The 16,310-nt window shown below is 41.1% G+C and overlaps 1 protein-coding gene across 5 annotated transcripts in view; it reads left to right on the forward strand.

Annotated features, from left to right (window-relative positions):
* The window catches only part of LOC104317133 (probable cation-transporting ATPase 13A4), a 50,389-nt gene that overhangs the window by 11,761 nt on the left and 22,318 nt on the right, over nucleotides 1–16,310 (forward strand). For all 5 annotated transcript variants that reach the window (XM_069792376.1, XM_069792377.1, XM_069792375.1 and 2 more), the window contains 12 exons: nucleotides 2,876–3,013; nucleotides 5,281–5,351; nucleotides 5,444–5,524; nucleotides 6,396–6,465; nucleotides 7,299–7,433; nucleotides 7,856–7,928; nucleotides 8,575–8,706; nucleotides 9,914–10,084; nucleotides 10,512–10,669; nucleotides 13,863–14,051; nucleotides 14,369–14,430; nucleotides 15,141–15,291. In XM_069792376.1, coding sequence (XP_069648477.1) covers nucleotides 2,876–3,013; nucleotides 5,281–5,351; nucleotides 5,444–5,524; nucleotides 6,396–6,465; nucleotides 7,299–7,433; nucleotides 7,856–7,928; nucleotides 8,575–8,706; nucleotides 9,914–10,084; nucleotides 10,512–10,669; nucleotides 13,863–14,051; nucleotides 14,369–14,430; nucleotides 15,141–15,291 — 1,431 coding nt within the window. The remainder of the gene's footprint in view (nucleotides 1–2,875; nucleotides 3,014–5,280; nucleotides 5,352–5,443; nucleotides 5,525–6,395; nucleotides 6,466–7,298; nucleotides 7,434–7,855; nucleotides 7,929–8,574; nucleotides 8,707–9,913; nucleotides 10,085–10,511; nucleotides 10,670–13,862; nucleotides 14,052–14,368; nucleotides 14,431–15,140; nucleotides 15,292–16,310) is intronic.

Here is a 16,310-nt window from a genome sequence, read left to right on the forward strand (position 1 = left end):
AAGCTGAAAGACATTGGGGTGAAAAAAACTGTAATATCTGTGATTTCAAGACTGTGATACTTGCTCTCAGTCCTTTTTCCTCCCTTCCGCCACCCATGTCCTTTCTGCATTGCGTATCTGTTCTCCAGAGTCTAAAGCGTCTGTTTGATTGGCAGTGTCCAGCAGATCCTTTTTCCTTCCCTTGGGTGTCCTCATGAAGCTGCATCTCTCTGCCAAAATTTAGCTAGTGGGCCAAACCTAAGATTTGTCTAGTTCTGTCCGTAGCAGTGTCCAACAGTGCATGATGAGGGATCAGTATAAGGAAGAGGGCAAGCTTACACTGCTTGTTTTCTTGGCTGTATGTTTCCATTTTCCATCAGCCCTTCCCCATGTCCAATAAGCCCGCAATCCTGCAGTTAATACTTTCAGGGCTGTTATGTTTTGCTTGTAGTTTCCTAATATAGGTTTCTATCTGTTGAGGAGTGTACTGAAGCACTGCAACGTACGCAAACCCTGATTTCATTTCATGGAAGCTACTGCAACACTAAAAGAAGCAAACTGAGACTTGACTCTGAATCCCAGCTGAGCCTGAATACTCCAGGAGCTGGCAGGGTTGGTTTACTTCCAGAAGTTTGATTTGTTCTGCTTCAAAGATTGCTGAACAATGGCAATTGCAAAATGGATCACTTGCTACCACTGTGTTTGAGCTGCCTTCTTAAGTGAGCAGAGCAGCATGCAGTTAAAATCTTGGGGTTTGAAAATCACAGATCTGCTTATTGAATATTGTATATTGAAACAATCTGCATCCTAATAGGCCAGGGATACTTTTTTTTTTTTTAGAAAAAGCATATGAAGTTTAATCTCCCTTTCTAATCTTCAGTTCAGTTTGCATTTTTAATTACCTATTCTTGTGTGTCATTTTAAATGGATTTGCCATGCCAAGCACTTTTCAAATAAATGAGTTTTTAAATGATCCTTTATGTAATTAAACAAGAATTTAATCATATTGTATATTCTTGTTATCAGGAAGCTCTCTCAAAGTATGCTCTGGGCAATTTCAGATATCCTTTGTGGTTCTTTGTGTTAAAATGTCAGTTTTGGTTTTTTCCCTACATTCTAGTTATGTTGGTTCTCAAATGTGATGGCTACTGCTAATGAGAATTGTCCTGGTTTCAGCTGGGATAGAGTTAACTGTCTTCCTAGTAGCTGGTACAGTGCTATGTTTTGAGTTCAGTATGTGAAGAATGTTGGTAACACTGATGTTTTCAGTTGTTGCTCAGTAGTGTTTAGACTATAGTCAAGGATTTTTCAGCTTCTCATGCCCAGCCAGGGCACCTGACCCAAACTGGCCAACAGTGTATTCCATACCATGGGACGTCCCATCTAGTTTAGGAACTGGGAAGGGGGGGGGGGTGGGGGGGTGGGTAATCGCCGCTCAGGGACTGGTTGGGTGTCGGTCGGCGGGTGGTGAGCAATTGTCCTGCGCATCATTTGTACATTCCAATCCTTTTATTACTACTGTTGTCATTTTATTAGTGTTATCATTATTAGTTTCTTCTTTTCTGTTCTATTAAACCGTTCTTATCTCAACCCAGGAGTTTTACTTCTTTTCCTGATTTTCTCCCCCAGGAGTTTTACTTCTTTTCCTGATTTTCTCCCCCATCCCACTGGATGGGGGGGAGTGAGTGAGTGGCTGCGTGGTGCTTAGTTGCTGGCTGGGGTTAAACCACGACAGAATACAAGTAATCCCATCAGCTTGATCCTTGGAATTCTCTTCTGCTTAACATAAAACCTTCATTCATAAGTCATCATCATCGTCTCTGCAATTGCAGTATAAAAGCCTATTAACTAACTTTTGTTGTTGAATTTTGACTCACTTTAGTTCAAATAATGAGCACCTGTGTTATTCACTGCTTCTCATCTCAATCTGCATCTCAATGTCTACTAATTCTGAAATTTAAATTAAAGATAAATATCAGAAATAAATGTTATTCTACTCAAAATACCAGTTTAAGAAGAAAAGTGCACAAATAAATAAGATATATAAACATTATTTAAGTTCTTTTTTGAACCCTTAAATTATTCAAAAGGACTCATGTTTGGTACAGAATCTTTTTTTTCTGTTGTCATTTCCAAATGAAGTTTAATAACTGTGCTTTCAGAACCTAGCTGGCTGAGGTAATCAGCTTTTTCCACCTGTCAAACTGTTCACACACTGAGTATGATATATCAGTCAGTCTCATAATTGGCTTTAATGCATGTGGTTCAGTGTTCAGGACTGAAACTTAACATGAGGGTACTTATTACAGTAGTTGCTCTAATATGTAAGACTGGACTACCAACACTAGGTATCATGCAGTTCCAATGTTGAACTTATTTTGTAAAAAATAGCAAGATTGTGAACTCAGTTTGTGGCAAAAGCTTGTCTAAAGTACCATAAGGGAGGCATGGTGCTCACACTCTTGTTCGAATGAAGTGTTAACACGGGGATGACTGTGAAAAGGTATTGGCACTAAAGATCCATTTTGCAGTACAGATCTATGTTCGTTTTGATCTTCCCTTTACAGTATGGTCACCGCATCTCAGATTGTTCTGCACTGTTTACTGTCCTAGATCATGACCTGGGTGTTCACATTCCATCCTTATCAGCCAAGCACCAGGCCTGCGGCCAGTGAATTATTTGCAGTACTTGCATTTTGACAGGACCATGGTTCCGTTCCCATTCGGCTCATTTATCTATCAGTCACAGGTGCTGGGAGGCCCCCGTTGGTTAGTTCTTTAAAAAAGCTGGAGCAGTGCTCTAGAAAGGGCTACTGTAATCATTCACTCCAAGGTGATAGTGAGTTTGGTCTGATTTTGAGGGAGATTGTGACACTTCTCTTTCATATTCATTTAGGATGAATTTCGAATTTATTCTCGTAAGACTGTGACATGGATCTCTGTATCTGCACTTACCAAAAGTAGATTGGATTATCCAGCCACTGCTGAGGAAGACTCAGTCTTCAGCAAAGCCATAATGAAGCCAAGTTTGCAAGTAAGTAAAGTATTCCGTGCAGCATCTGGGAGATGATAGCAAATCTCAGCCATACTTCATGGAGTGAAAGTGAGCTGTGAAACATATCCAGCTAAGAAATTTACAGCTTGGTCAACATAGTGAGCTGTAGAAAAACAAGCTAGAGATTTTGGAGAACTTCACTCGCCTCTGTAAAAATCCTTTCTTACTCCAAGGTGGGTTATGAAAAATGAATCCTCACTACTCCTGAGAGAAGACCTACATTATAAGTAGGAGAGCTTCAAGACACCGGGGTTGGCAGTGAAGAGTCAGAGTTCCAAATCAAAAACTCATTCCTGCCATAGGAATCAAGGAATTTAGGGGTGGCTGTGTTTCTGAAGGGATACTGTGAGGAACTGAATATCACAGCTCCCACAGTAACATGAAAACATGGATGAATGCAGCTGAGGGGGAATAGAATAGAAAAGTGCCTAGGCAGAGCTGCATCAGTATTTCCAGAAATGTTTCATCAAGGAGGGTCTTAAACACATTTTGCTTTCTTGCCTTTGTGTGCACCAATTTATGCTTTAAAGTACATTTACTGGAGTCAGGTCTTGCACTGTTGACTGTTCCTGCAAAAATGTATCCTGGTCTCTGTCAGTTCCATAGCTTTGAGATCCCAGGGAGGCACTGGGGAGAAGGTAGACAATTAATTGATCCAAGCAGATCACAAGGTCTCTCATGAGCTGAGTAAATATGATTATCCCCATTTTAGAACAAGTACCAGACGGTTCAGTTAAATGTCTTGCTTAGCATTACACATTAAATTGGTGTGAGCAATAGGAGTGCAATGGTACATTTGCTATAGCTGGCTCTTGATTATAGATACTAGATCACTGCACTGGGGAACCCATGAAGGAGCTATTTTCCAGGAAATAGATTTCTAACTTGTTAGCATTTATTTTTATATCTACAGCAATTTTTAGTAGATATTTTCATTATAAACCTACCTTTAGCTGCGCAAAGCTGTTGCTGTTACTGCTGTTTTGTGTGGGCATATATTAATGTACATAAGAAAGTTTAGTGCCAGCTAGTTTAATCAACTGGCACAGTATGAAAGTGAAGACTGGTTTGTAACATTCTTCAGAGGATTGAATTAGTGACGTAAAAAAGCCCAATATAGCCTCAAATAATAGGCCCTTTGAACACCACTTTCATATCAATCAAAACATCTAGATAGAAAAGAACAAATTTTAAAGCAGCAAAAAGCAAACAGTTTAATCCTTCACTAGCAATTCAAAAGCCCCTACTTAAAAGTCAATTATAAAACCTTTTTACCATTTAAGCTACCTAAGTCTAGAGTAATGTCTAGTGCCCAAGAGCTTTCCAAGGACCTGTTCCGGCAGCGAGTTAAGTCCCTCATTTCCCACTCCAGTTTTTAGCATCGCAAATATTCCAGCTCCTATTGCGTGAAATCCTAACTACAGACCTCTTGTTAGGTTAATGACTGTGGTTATAGCTCCATTTTGAGTCAGTGTATGAGTTGAGTATAGATTTCATTGGCCTATAATAATGCTTATTGCACTGGGTAGAGAGAGTCCCCTAGAGCTGTTTTCTGTATTAGTTATGTGTATAGGTGTATAGCCTTGCCTTCTTCCAGCTGATATGAAGCATCATTATCTCGAATAGGCTTTGTTATTGTTGCGCAGGACAGGACAGACTCCTTTTGCAAGTTATGAATGGCAGCATGTGTTCCTAATGGATAACTGCTCTGCAAGGGCTTAGCATTAGCAGTGACTCAGGAAGTATCCTGGGATGGCCTTTCTTGTCTGTTCACATATCTGTTCAGCTGAAGGACTTGGCACCATGCCTGCAAACTGCCCAAAGCCCCCTGCTTTCCTCAAAGCCAGAGAGAAGATAAGGGAGCTGTTGACTGAAGACAGGCTTTGACAGCTGCCTGCGTACCCACCACTGCATCAGTGATCTCTTCCCTTTGTTCTGTGAAATGAGAGTGAGGACTGTATACCTTGCTTCACGAAATGGGGAGAGAAGAATGCTGCGTTGTACTTGCTTGACCTAAAGATTTGTAAAGCTTACTGGAGCCTGCACTGAGGTGGGGATCCCACTCTATAACATAACTAGGGAGTTACTATATGCAATCCTGTCTTCTCTCCCTCCCTGCCCCCCATATAGTTTGCTTTATCTGTGCTTAACTCCAGTGAGGATGCCTAGTAGAGATCTGTGAGCAGGCCTGGGAGTATTTTTGTTTGCTGTGTTGCATATATTGTTGTCCCTGTTTTGTTTTGCAGGTGAAAAGTATCCAAGTACAAAGAATCCGCTATGTCTGGAATATCTATGCAAAACAGTTCCAGAAAGTTGGGTGAGTTCAATACCCTGGTCACAGAATTCTCTGAGGAAGTCAGGCTTCTTTGTGAATAATGTCCTAAGGAAAACACTCCCTTTATGTTTTAGAGCCCTAGAAGACCACCACACTTGCTCAGCTATACATGCCAAATTTGGTTCTGGTCTCACCTGCAATGAACGGAATGTCAGGTACACATTTTAAAACACAAGTACTTAACATATGAATTTCAGAGAGATGTAAATTCACTGCTGTTGGTGCAGTTTCCTTGACTTGTGTATCCATAACACAATATGCACATAATTTTAGATGAAATGGCCATGCATGAAAAATTGAATGAAAAGGGCTAGAGAATGTTGTGTATTCCTTGTCAAAGTTTCTGAAATGTCTCAGTATTCATCACTTATTGTTCTCAATCAGGAAATAACTATGTCCTGTAACTAACTCTAAGCAGTTCTTATTTGGTGTAAGAGAAAGTCTCCATGAGATAGTGCAGGTAAGTTGTGTGTGTGCTTCTTCAGTGGGGCTCCATGTAATTGTATTGAACTTCTAAATCTATTAGTTCTGGTCATTGAATTTATTCTCACAAACTACTGTATCATTAGACAATTTACAGAATACATATTCCTGAAACTGCTAAATAAAGAAATGATCTTCAGTTGATTGAATACTGAAAATCCAGCTCCTGGCCTTAACTCATGTTGACTCTTACATTTAAATCACCCTTAACTTTATGCAAAATTATTTGGTTTTAGATAATTTAGTTTTAGGTGCAGAATTCCTTTGTTTGTGGTGCTTCAAAGGAATTTTTGCATGACGGAAATGTTTGCCTAAAAGGTTGTGTTACACCTCTTGTCTTTTTAAGTAGATTTCATTGGTACAGTCATCTTTTCTGACATAAGCACTGTAGGGGCATTTAATGTTTTTTTCTTGGAGAAAGGTCCTCACAGCCTTTAAACTGGGATCGATACAAGCTCTCTGGACTATTGAAAGCTGCAGCTTCTTGAGTGAGCTACATTGTCACTATTTTATCCCTAAGTGATGTATCTTTATCCCATACAGGAAAGTTATATGTGGGCCAAACACTATTGATGTTCCAGTGATCCCTATTTGGAAACTACTCATCAAAGAGGTTAAGCATTTCTGTTGCTTTTATTCTAGGCTACTTGGGGAGGCAGAGTGTGCATATAGAATATAATGGATTCTATGCCTGAGTTAGCTTCCCAGTACTCACTCATCAAGTACACTCCTTTTTCAAATCCTGTTTAAAGCTGTTCCATGAAATCACCATAAATTCATTGATTCTCCATTGTTCCTTATCCTCCATCCCCATGCCTGTATGGCTGCTTCATATTTGTATGTATCTGTGTCCTGGGAGCTTGTTCTGTTGGCCTTACAAGGGTCAGTGAATGTTTACAAGCTGCACTGGAAGTCTAACCTTCCAGGCAAAGGCTGTCACTTGATCAGCAGAGATTAAGTGAACAGCAGTAGCTGGCATATGCCTACAGCTGCAGAGAGATCCAACAAGCTCATGACTCTGAGCACAGCACCATGTAAAGCACTAGTATCTTTTTCAGACAGGAACTGGCTATATGTGGCCTAAACTGAGCGTTTGTGGAGATGTGCCTATGGTATGTGAGCTCCATCCTCATGGCACAACTTGCTCTTCTGTCACCTTTGTTACATTTCTTGTAAAGAAGCAAGCAAAACAAGGCTTGGGCTGAGCCATTCACATCCCAAATAACATCCTTTTGGTCCAGATTATTTGGCCCTTCTGTCAGATGGAAATGGTCCAATCTGATTAGACTGAAGCCACTGCTAACAAAATTAGAAAGGGGGTCGGGAGACACAACACTTAACTCAATAGCTTTTATTCCAGCCCAATTCTAATGGGTTGGACTGGCTGGGTATACTGGAGCCATTTAAGTGTGGCCAGCTCTTGAGTATTGCTCTCTCTCCAAACAGGTCTTAAATCCATTTTACGTGTTCCAGCTGTTCAGTGTGTGTCTGTGGTTTGCTGAAGATTACATGGAGTATGCCACTGCCATCATAATCATGTCTCTTCTCTCGATTTTTTTGACTGTATATGATCTTAGACAGGTGAGACACCTCACCTTTTTCCACAAGGAGAATTTATTTCTTATGTCTGGGAAAGGCCAGGATGTTACAAAATGCACACGTACAGTCCTATGAGAGTTACTTAGAGGTTTAGTCTCGTGACACTGTGTAGTAGCAGGTGCAATGCCCTGGCCTCCTAGTCATCATAATCTCTGTGTGGTTCTTTACCCACATCCTCCCTTCCCCATTCCAGTGCTTTGCTTTGTAACCTTTTGTTACACCTTCTCCATAATTAAGGTGGGGATTTTCTTTCTCTGTATGATTGTATGGTTCCTGGCAGGGCCAGACCCCAGTTTATGAGGGGTCTCATAACCACAAGTAACAAAAGGGAATAATTGTTAGTGGATGAATTGCATCATGTAAGTAAGATGTAACACTTTTGTGTGTTCTTCTTTAATTTATAGCAATCGGTTAAACTGCACAGACTGGTTGAGTCTCATAACAACATCATGGTCACTGTCTGCAGAAATAAGGAAGGTGACTCCTGTACACTTCTTTCTTCAATGTGTTTCATTTCTATAGCAATTTATGTCAAACCCAAGAATGTATAGTATCAAATTCTAGAGCAGTTTCCTCTTCTGTCTCTCAGCTCAATTAACTAGCTTCTGCAGATTGGGTTAATTTGACCTAGAAGTATGTTGTAGCACATCAGTCATATTCATAACTGTTTGAGTGCAGCCTTAGCAAAAAATGATCAGGAAAACTATGTTATTTTTCTTAAAGCAGTGCTGACAAGGCTAACTACATAGCCATTAAAAGGCTGTGAGTCCACCTAATCACTCCATGCAAAATCTGTTCATTGCCATGGTATTTAGACCACAACCCAAAAAGACAGAGTCAAACTAAGAAACGTAGATCCAAGCTTCTTCAGTTAGGTCAGTGCATTGGAACAATAACCATTGGTTGGGCTCCTGGGGAGATAAGAAGGAATTCTGCAGTTCAAACTGATGCCTAGGCTTTTCTAAATATTGGAGGTTGTATTCTTAGGTCCTACTTGTGGTCCTTTGTTTATCAGCCATTATAAAGAAGTAACAATCTATTCAGCAGGTAGTTCCTTATATTTTTTCCCCTTACCACAGAGAAATATATGAAGCACAAAGTTTGCATTACATGTCACCTACAGGTTTCCAAGAGCTGGAATCACACCATCTTGTTCCTGGAGATATGCTGGTTTTGAAAGAGGGCAAAACCCTTTTGCCTTGTGATGCCATCCTGATCAGCGGGCAGTGCATTGTCAATGAAAGCATGCTGACAGGTACAGCTCATCCCTCCCAGGTTTACCATTAAAACATCATCATAGCCCTATGGCTTCAGCCAGTGACACAAGACATACAGTGTTATCATGTATCACCGTTGTTATGAGATAGTCTATAGCTAGCTTAGAAGGGGATTCTTTTGGGTGTTTGCTATAGTAAAGTCTGGATTGTAGTTAGCTTCAGCTTATCTAAATAGACAAGATGGACTTTAGGAAGGGCAGTTCATCCTTTTCTTCCTTTCTGGGGTGTAGAATTTAGGAAGACATCCTCTCATGAGAAAGGGAGGAGTGGGCGGTGAAGAGGAGTGAGCACAACAGGAGATGAAACAGCAGATATGGAGCAAAGCTGTTCCCAAACACGGCCCATGGTCCACTCAGGCTGTAGGGATTTCTCTTGGTCACTCTGAATATCTTGTCGCTGATTTCTGCAGTATCTCCAACCTGCTGGAGTGTCTGTCTAGCCCTCCAGACACTCAGCTCCATGTTCATGTGATAGCAGTGGAGGACACACTAGGTGGGAGAATTCACTGCAAAGCAGGATTTTTGGTGCAGATGTTCATAGTTCTGTTTCTTGTCTTTAAATTTGGTCTTGGTCTGGATCAAACTGAAGCCCACAGTTCTGAAATTTCATGTAAATGAGAAATTCCAGAAACCCCTTTCATTTAGAAAGCTTCAGCTGTCAGAAGGCTTCACCTTAGTATCTGCTTTGACATAAACAGGGTATTTGTTAGCTGTCAAGCATTGAGCTGAAGGCTCTCCTTTTTACTAGGGAAGGGGAAATAAGGAGTGTCATGTTTAATCTGCCTAAGGGAACAGTGTAGTGACCTGCACATGAGGTTCAAACTAGGTAAACAACTTGCAGCCATCAAATAGTCATGCAATACCAGTTCAGATCTCTGTTCAAGTCTGTATATCTGCAGCCAGGGTTTGGAGTCCTTGGACTGCTTTCAGTTCTCAAACTTACATGAAGCTGTTGTAGTGATGCAAAGGAGAGCTCTTCTCTGGCAGAGTCTATTTGCTTGCTAAGCTTCAAACTCTTAGTCACTGAAGATGTCACAATATAAAAGTAACATTTCTCTAAATTGGTTTCTCTAGTAAATACCTTTAAATTACCATCTGGATGTCTAGATACTGTACTTAATTGAAACTCAGCAGGCTGATTTTAAGGTGTACTGCAGTTTTCATCATCTGAGCTCATCTTCCCTAGGGGAAAGTATTCCAGTAACAAAGACTCACTTACCCCAAGCTGATAACTTCAAGCCCTGGAGAATGCACTGTGCAGAGGATTACAAAAAACATGTCCTTTTCTGTGGAACAGAGGTCATACAGACCAAGGCAGATGACACAGGAGTAGTAAAAGCTGTGGTGCTGCGGACTGGTCAGTCAACACTTCAGTTTGGTTTTCCTTTCATGCTTTTTCTTACTGGAACAGTCTTATTTGTCCAGTCACATTAAGTTAAAGGTATTAATCCAAATTTACAACAGATGGAGAATTGATATCCTGGGCTGGGCTAAGCTATTATGCATTGTTTCTGTTTGCTTGGCATAATGTTTACAAAAACCACTAGCATATGATTACGAAGAAGAATTTTTCTTTGCTTCTGAAACATTGAAAAAATCCTCCTTCTTAAGACAAAAATAACTTTTTTCTATATTCTGCAGAGTAGGTCACATACACTGAAATGAAATATCAGGGCCTTCTTTCTTACGTTATGGAAATTATGAATCATTTTAAAGGCCTCAGTTCTTTGTAGAGAATTTTGGAAATGTTTTCCCCTTGGAATGATTTTAGTTTGTCATTTCAGGTTTCAATACAGCCAAAGGGGATCTGGTGAGGTCCATTCTCTACCCTAAACCCATGAACTTCAAGCTGTACAGAGATGCCCTCCGGTTCCTGATGTGCCTCATAGCATTTGCAGCCATTGGAATGATCTACACAGTGTGTGTATTTGCACTCAATGGGGTGAGTTACTAAATGCAGGAGAAATGGTCACACCCAGTTTCAAGAGACTTGAAACTTGAGTGGCTTCACATACATTGATATTTAAAAATGCGGTCCTTGTCACTCTCCTTTTTGCCTTAGTATATGAGGCCATTTTACAATGTAATTGAATTTCTGACAGTACACAAGCTCTCATACATTCAGTTCCAAGGTGCCAAAACCAACTGTTTCCCAATAGTCATTTCTTCTGATGTCTTAGCAAATCCTATGCAAGCAGTGCATATCGTATCAGCAGCCTTCTGTACACCAACTGCCTCTGTGTGTTGCCTGCCCTGTGCTTGCTGATACATGTAATTACCAGTGCATGTTAATTAGCATAGTGCTTTCTAGAGCTCTGAAAATGGGAGATCCCAAGAGCATAGCACTCTGCAAGTAGCTTTTACAGAGTTTTTGTGGCACTTTTTGTACATTCCTAGAAAAATCACCAGTGAGTCAGGGGTTAAATGGGTCACAGACTGATGTGTCATTGTGAACACGCAGCTTTCCAAAAACTTCAGTTTAGATCAAAGACCCATCTATCCCTCTCCACTGTCTCTGAGAGTAACTGGTATCAAATGCTTATGGAAACTGGTTAGGAAGTAGGGCAAGTATAGAACAATTCTTCCCTGGTGTAGTCTTCTAACTTCTTGAAGAGAAAGGTTTAACAGTTCAGTAAGCTGTCTTTTTGTATCTAGATTTAATAGCCACTGAAAATCTCCCAGAGTGTGGTTTAATATATTTCTGAATTTTTTATGCCTTGGACTTGACAGCACCTGTGGCAGTGATTCCCACAGTTTCATTATGTACTGCATAAAAATGCTCTTAAAGCTGCTCTCTAAATCACTGGGCACTGTAGATTTTTGTTTTAGAGAAGTAGCAAATAGCTGCTTTCTATGTGATGTTTCCTGTACTATTCATGATTTAGAGATCATTGGCCACCCCTTCAGCCACCTTTCTTCCATGTTACAGAGCCCTGAACAGTACAGGTGTAAACACAGATCCCTGAAATTTACTGGTGTTACAAAGATCTCCCTGTTTTCTTCTGCCTTTTTTTTTTCATATCTTTGTATAGTCATTTGGCAGGGGGCGGGGTGGGGCTGGAAGGGAGATACCTTCACTTAGTTATCACTCAGCTTGATATCCTTGAGAGCTTTTGGGGAATAACTTTTGCAAAGCCAACTATCCTGTATCAATTAAGTCATCCACATCTCCACTGCTTTTTTCCAGAGTTCTCCAGGAGGTTTATGGGGCTATTAATTCCCTCTCTGAAGACCGTGTTAGCTCTTCTCTAATGTGCCATATACATCAAGGGTTGATTAATTCTGTATTATAATTTTAATCAAGTTTCTCAATGTAGAACTAAGACTTAATGTGTTGGGAAGCAGCAAGGGACAGTTATTCCCTAGGGGAAGGCAAGCCAGGAACTGAGGGTGACCGGAGGACAGGTAGTGCCCTCACTGACCAGAGGAGAGTCACACAGTATCTGAACATGGTGGGGAGAGCTGGGGAGAAAGAGATGAGGATGAGAGAAGGCTGCAAACATGCCTAAAGGTGTCCATCCAGGAGACGGTACTAGAGGCAGGTACACCTACAGCATGGCTGAGACAGGGACTGAAGGTCCAGGCCTGAGCTTAAATAGGGCTCCTGAATCCATGAGCAGAAGGGGTGGGTGGAGGTGAGGCTAGTGAGGGTAATTAAGGCCTATTCGTGCAGCTAGGGCCCTGCCATATTGGTCTCTAAATCTCTGGATGGTTTGCCTGAAACCCTTTTAAAAACAGTTCACTCATTCTCATGCATTAATGTCAATGTAAAAAATAGTTGCACACTGTAAACAGTAGTTCTGCAATTTTTAAAGCCTAATTGCTTTAGAACTTCCTCAAAAACTTTCAAGAAATAATTTCATGCCTTAATAATTATCTGCCAATGTAAAGTCCAAGTCCTGAGTTGCAAGGTTGATTCTGCAATTCAGCTTTTGAATCACTTTTCTCCTTTGGAATAATCTACAATCAGTTGGCTCAGAAGATTAATTCCCCTTGGGATATCAAAGAAAGTGTGTTTAAGAACATATCCTGGTGTCTGCTTTGCAGGTTTTTTTTGTGGTTTAACTTCCCCTTTGTAATATGTAAAATACATGCTGATATTATCACAGCAGCTGAAACTGTCTTGTCAGACTGTCTTGGTGTAAGATTCAGTCACATGGTATACTAAATGCTTCTGTGAGTGTGTTTATCTAAAGGTGGTAAGTGTCTTATTCTAACATAAAGTAGATAGAAAATATTATCAAACTGGTGCCTTCTGTGGTCTGAAACAGTATCAATGAAGGAAGAATGAGAACATGATGGAAATTCAGCACATCAAATGCAACATGATTTATGGTCAAAGTTCCAAGCTCAGAAGCAGTAGTAATAGAACTCTGTGATGGTTTGCAGATCCTTCTGAACTGCAAATCAGCTTTAGTTTGCAGTGTCTCAGTTCAAATGCAGTTTGAAATGCATTCAATCCTTTAGCAGTGATATCAACTGCCAAGAGTTACAGTGCTGACATTTGGCATATGGGCAGTCAGTTTTACACCGACCTCTAAGCTCCTAAATTAGAGATTGGTTTTAGAAATGTAACTTTTACTTCCATGTCTCTTCCTGCAGGTAAAAGCAATTTCCTTTCACAACTCCTAGAACATAAGGTCAGAAGAAATCATTAGCTCATGCATTCTGCCCTCCTTTTCAGCACCATCCCATGTCTCACCTGTGACCCTAACATGGAGTCCAGAGCTATGCCTGTAGGCAGCTGGATGAATGCCCATATAAATGGCAGATTCTTGTGTGCTGTATCATGGGAAACTGAGCTTGACTGAGGGTGCAATAACGTAACTGGCATGTTTGAACTCATGTGCTTTGGAGGAGACTGTGAGATCTGCCTGGCAGGTTTGTTGGCATGGAGAATGAAGGAAGGCCTGGAGGCTGCTCTTTAGCAGTGGTGTAGCCTTAAAGCCTTTGGTTAAATTGAAGCAATTAATTTCTTAGGGAGATGAATAACGTGTTGGAGCATAGGCAGAAAACAGCAAAGCCTGAAGCACCTGCAGTGGAGGGGAGGAGGGATGAAAAGTGCTACACTCAGACAATCCAAGCAGCACTCCTTGCCACCCTCTTGCTGATAATTGCCTTTGGTTTTATGACAGGAGGAGGCAGGAGAAGTGGTGAAGAAGTCTTTGGATGTTATCACTATTGCTGTCCCCCCAGCTCTGCCGGCTGCCTTGACAACAGGGATCATTTATACCCAGCGGAGGCTGAAGAAAAAGGGCATCTTCTGCATCAGCCCACAGAGGATCAATATGTGTGGACAGCTGAACCTCATCTGCTTTGACAAAGTAACTGCTATGTGATGGTTACTCTTTTACTAGTAATGGGAACCATGCTAGGGGTGGGAGACTGTGGGTTTTGATCAAGCATTTCCATTGTATTTTAGAAACACACTGACCAATCTTGCATACTTAAGTTTTTGTTGTCCGAACAGACACTGTTGTGAATTTTTGTTTTTCTTGGAATCTAGGAATTGGCTGGTAGCACTCTTGCTCTGCACTGTGCTGGCATTTTCTGGACAGTAACTTCTTAAAATAAGTCTTGCTTTATATTCTTATTGGAGCTTTCATGTGGGAAGTTAATTTAAATGTACATTTTAACTTAGACTGGCACCTTAACAGAAGATGGCCTGGATCTTTGGGGCTTGCTGCCCTGTGAAGGAAACTGGTAAGACTCCTTGACACACCAATGGCATTTAAATTTGGTGGGATAGTGACTGAATTCTCCTCCTAGACTTATGAACAAATCTGAAAGACAATTAATGTCAAACAGCAGTTTGAAGTTCCCCATGTTTAGATTTCCAATATTATTTCTATAGCCTCTGGAACATGAGTTGTTTGCCTCATCCCAGGGGTCCTGCTCCACATGAAAACATGCAGCCACTGTTGTCAGCATTTGGCAGAGCATGCCCAGGCAGGTGTAGTCTGCAGTACACATGCTAGGTTAAATCTCAAAGCTGCAGCTGTGCCTCAGCCCTTTATGACAGGAAGTCACTGTTACCCATGTTTGCCACTCAGTTCCCTCAGTGCCCATTTACATTTCCAGAAATGTGCGTGCACAAAGATGCTCAAACTTGTATCAGGCTCACAGCTCAAGAGTCCTTGCACAAGCCTTGAGGAACATATTTTATAAAAATCTGTTCCTCTGTCCATCCCAATGGACTCCTTAACTATGTAGATAGAATACACCTATTCTGAGCATGTGTATCCCAGCCTTTAACAGGTGCATGAGAAATAGCTCATGGGCAGGGATAAGTCCCCAGCAGAAACATGCTTGTGGTCTGACCATGGGACAGGACTTTATGATTTTTTTTTTCTGTTAGTCATATGCTGTTTGGTGTTCTCTGATGGTAATTTTTATGTTCTCTTTCGCGTTAGCTTCCAGGACATTCACAGCTTCCCTGCGGACCACAGCCTGCCTTGGGGCCCAGTGTTCAGAGCAATGGTGGTTTGTCACTCACTAATTGTTTGGGAGGGCAAGATCCAAGGAGACCCACTGGATGTGAAAATGTTTGAGGCCACTAACTGGGTAAAGCTATGCTTTGTCTAGGCAAATAGTGGTGGGGAGTTTTGGTGTTCTCACAAAGGAGAAGTGTCCCAAGCCCTCCCATGCCAATAGCCACTTCCCACACAGAAGTAAAAAAGCTAAAACCCAGAAGAGATACCACATGCTCAGGCTTTTGGAGAAATCTTCCTTGTTTCTGCTTAGAGCATTCACCTAGGAGTACTTTGAGTACTTAGCTTATTTGACTGGAAGTGGTGGATATCATACAAACCCCACTGCGGTATCAACTCTGACTGTGGCGACTGCCAGATAACAAGTCCCAGATGTGATTTATATGCAGATTAAGATTGCTTTTACAGAGCATATAAAAGACTTCTGCAGCTTTGAACTAGATACAGGACTGACATTTGTTAAAGCTCTGTCAATGTGGAGATATTTCTGCCATCTTCAGGTTTGAAATCCCATGCCCCTATGAAAGCACTCTGCTTTCAGTCTCTGTCCCATTACCTCCAAACAGTCATCAGTGTTGCTATTTACTCTCTGATCAGTTGGTGGGGGGGATGGGGAATGAGTATTTATGAAAACTAAAAGGCTGCAAATCTGAGATGGGTAAGAAGAAAACATCAGTAATTACCTGGTGGAAGGTATAGCCACAAGACATTGCTGATGCAAGGTAAGAGATTCAGGGCAGGATTAGCTAGTTACATGGGTGACAACATCCATAGTTAACACCTGTCTGTATTGTATCTGCAAAATACGTAAACCAGCCAAATTTCAAGGAATAATCTACCCAGTAATGACAGAAGTTACAGGGTGTTTTTCCTCGGAGAGATCACCTTGCCATCTTAGCCTTAGGCAGACACCCATCAAAGTTATAAATTAAACAGGAATAATCCTGTTAAATAATACCTGTGAAACAGGAATAATCGTGTAGCCTTTGACACCATAAAATATTTTTGTTCCTCACAGTCATCTTGTGATGATTAAAAAATCCAGCCTATTTGTGGAATACTTCAAGAGCAGAGAATGGTGCTTTCTGGGTC

Source organism: Haliaeetus albicilla, chromosome 9 (assembly GCF_947461875.1).
Source record: "Haliaeetus albicilla chromosome 9, bHalAlb1.1, whole genome shotgun sequence".
Classification (NCBI taxonomy): domain Eukaryota; kingdom Metazoa; phylum Chordata; class Aves; order Accipitriformes; family Accipitridae; genus Haliaeetus; species Haliaeetus albicilla.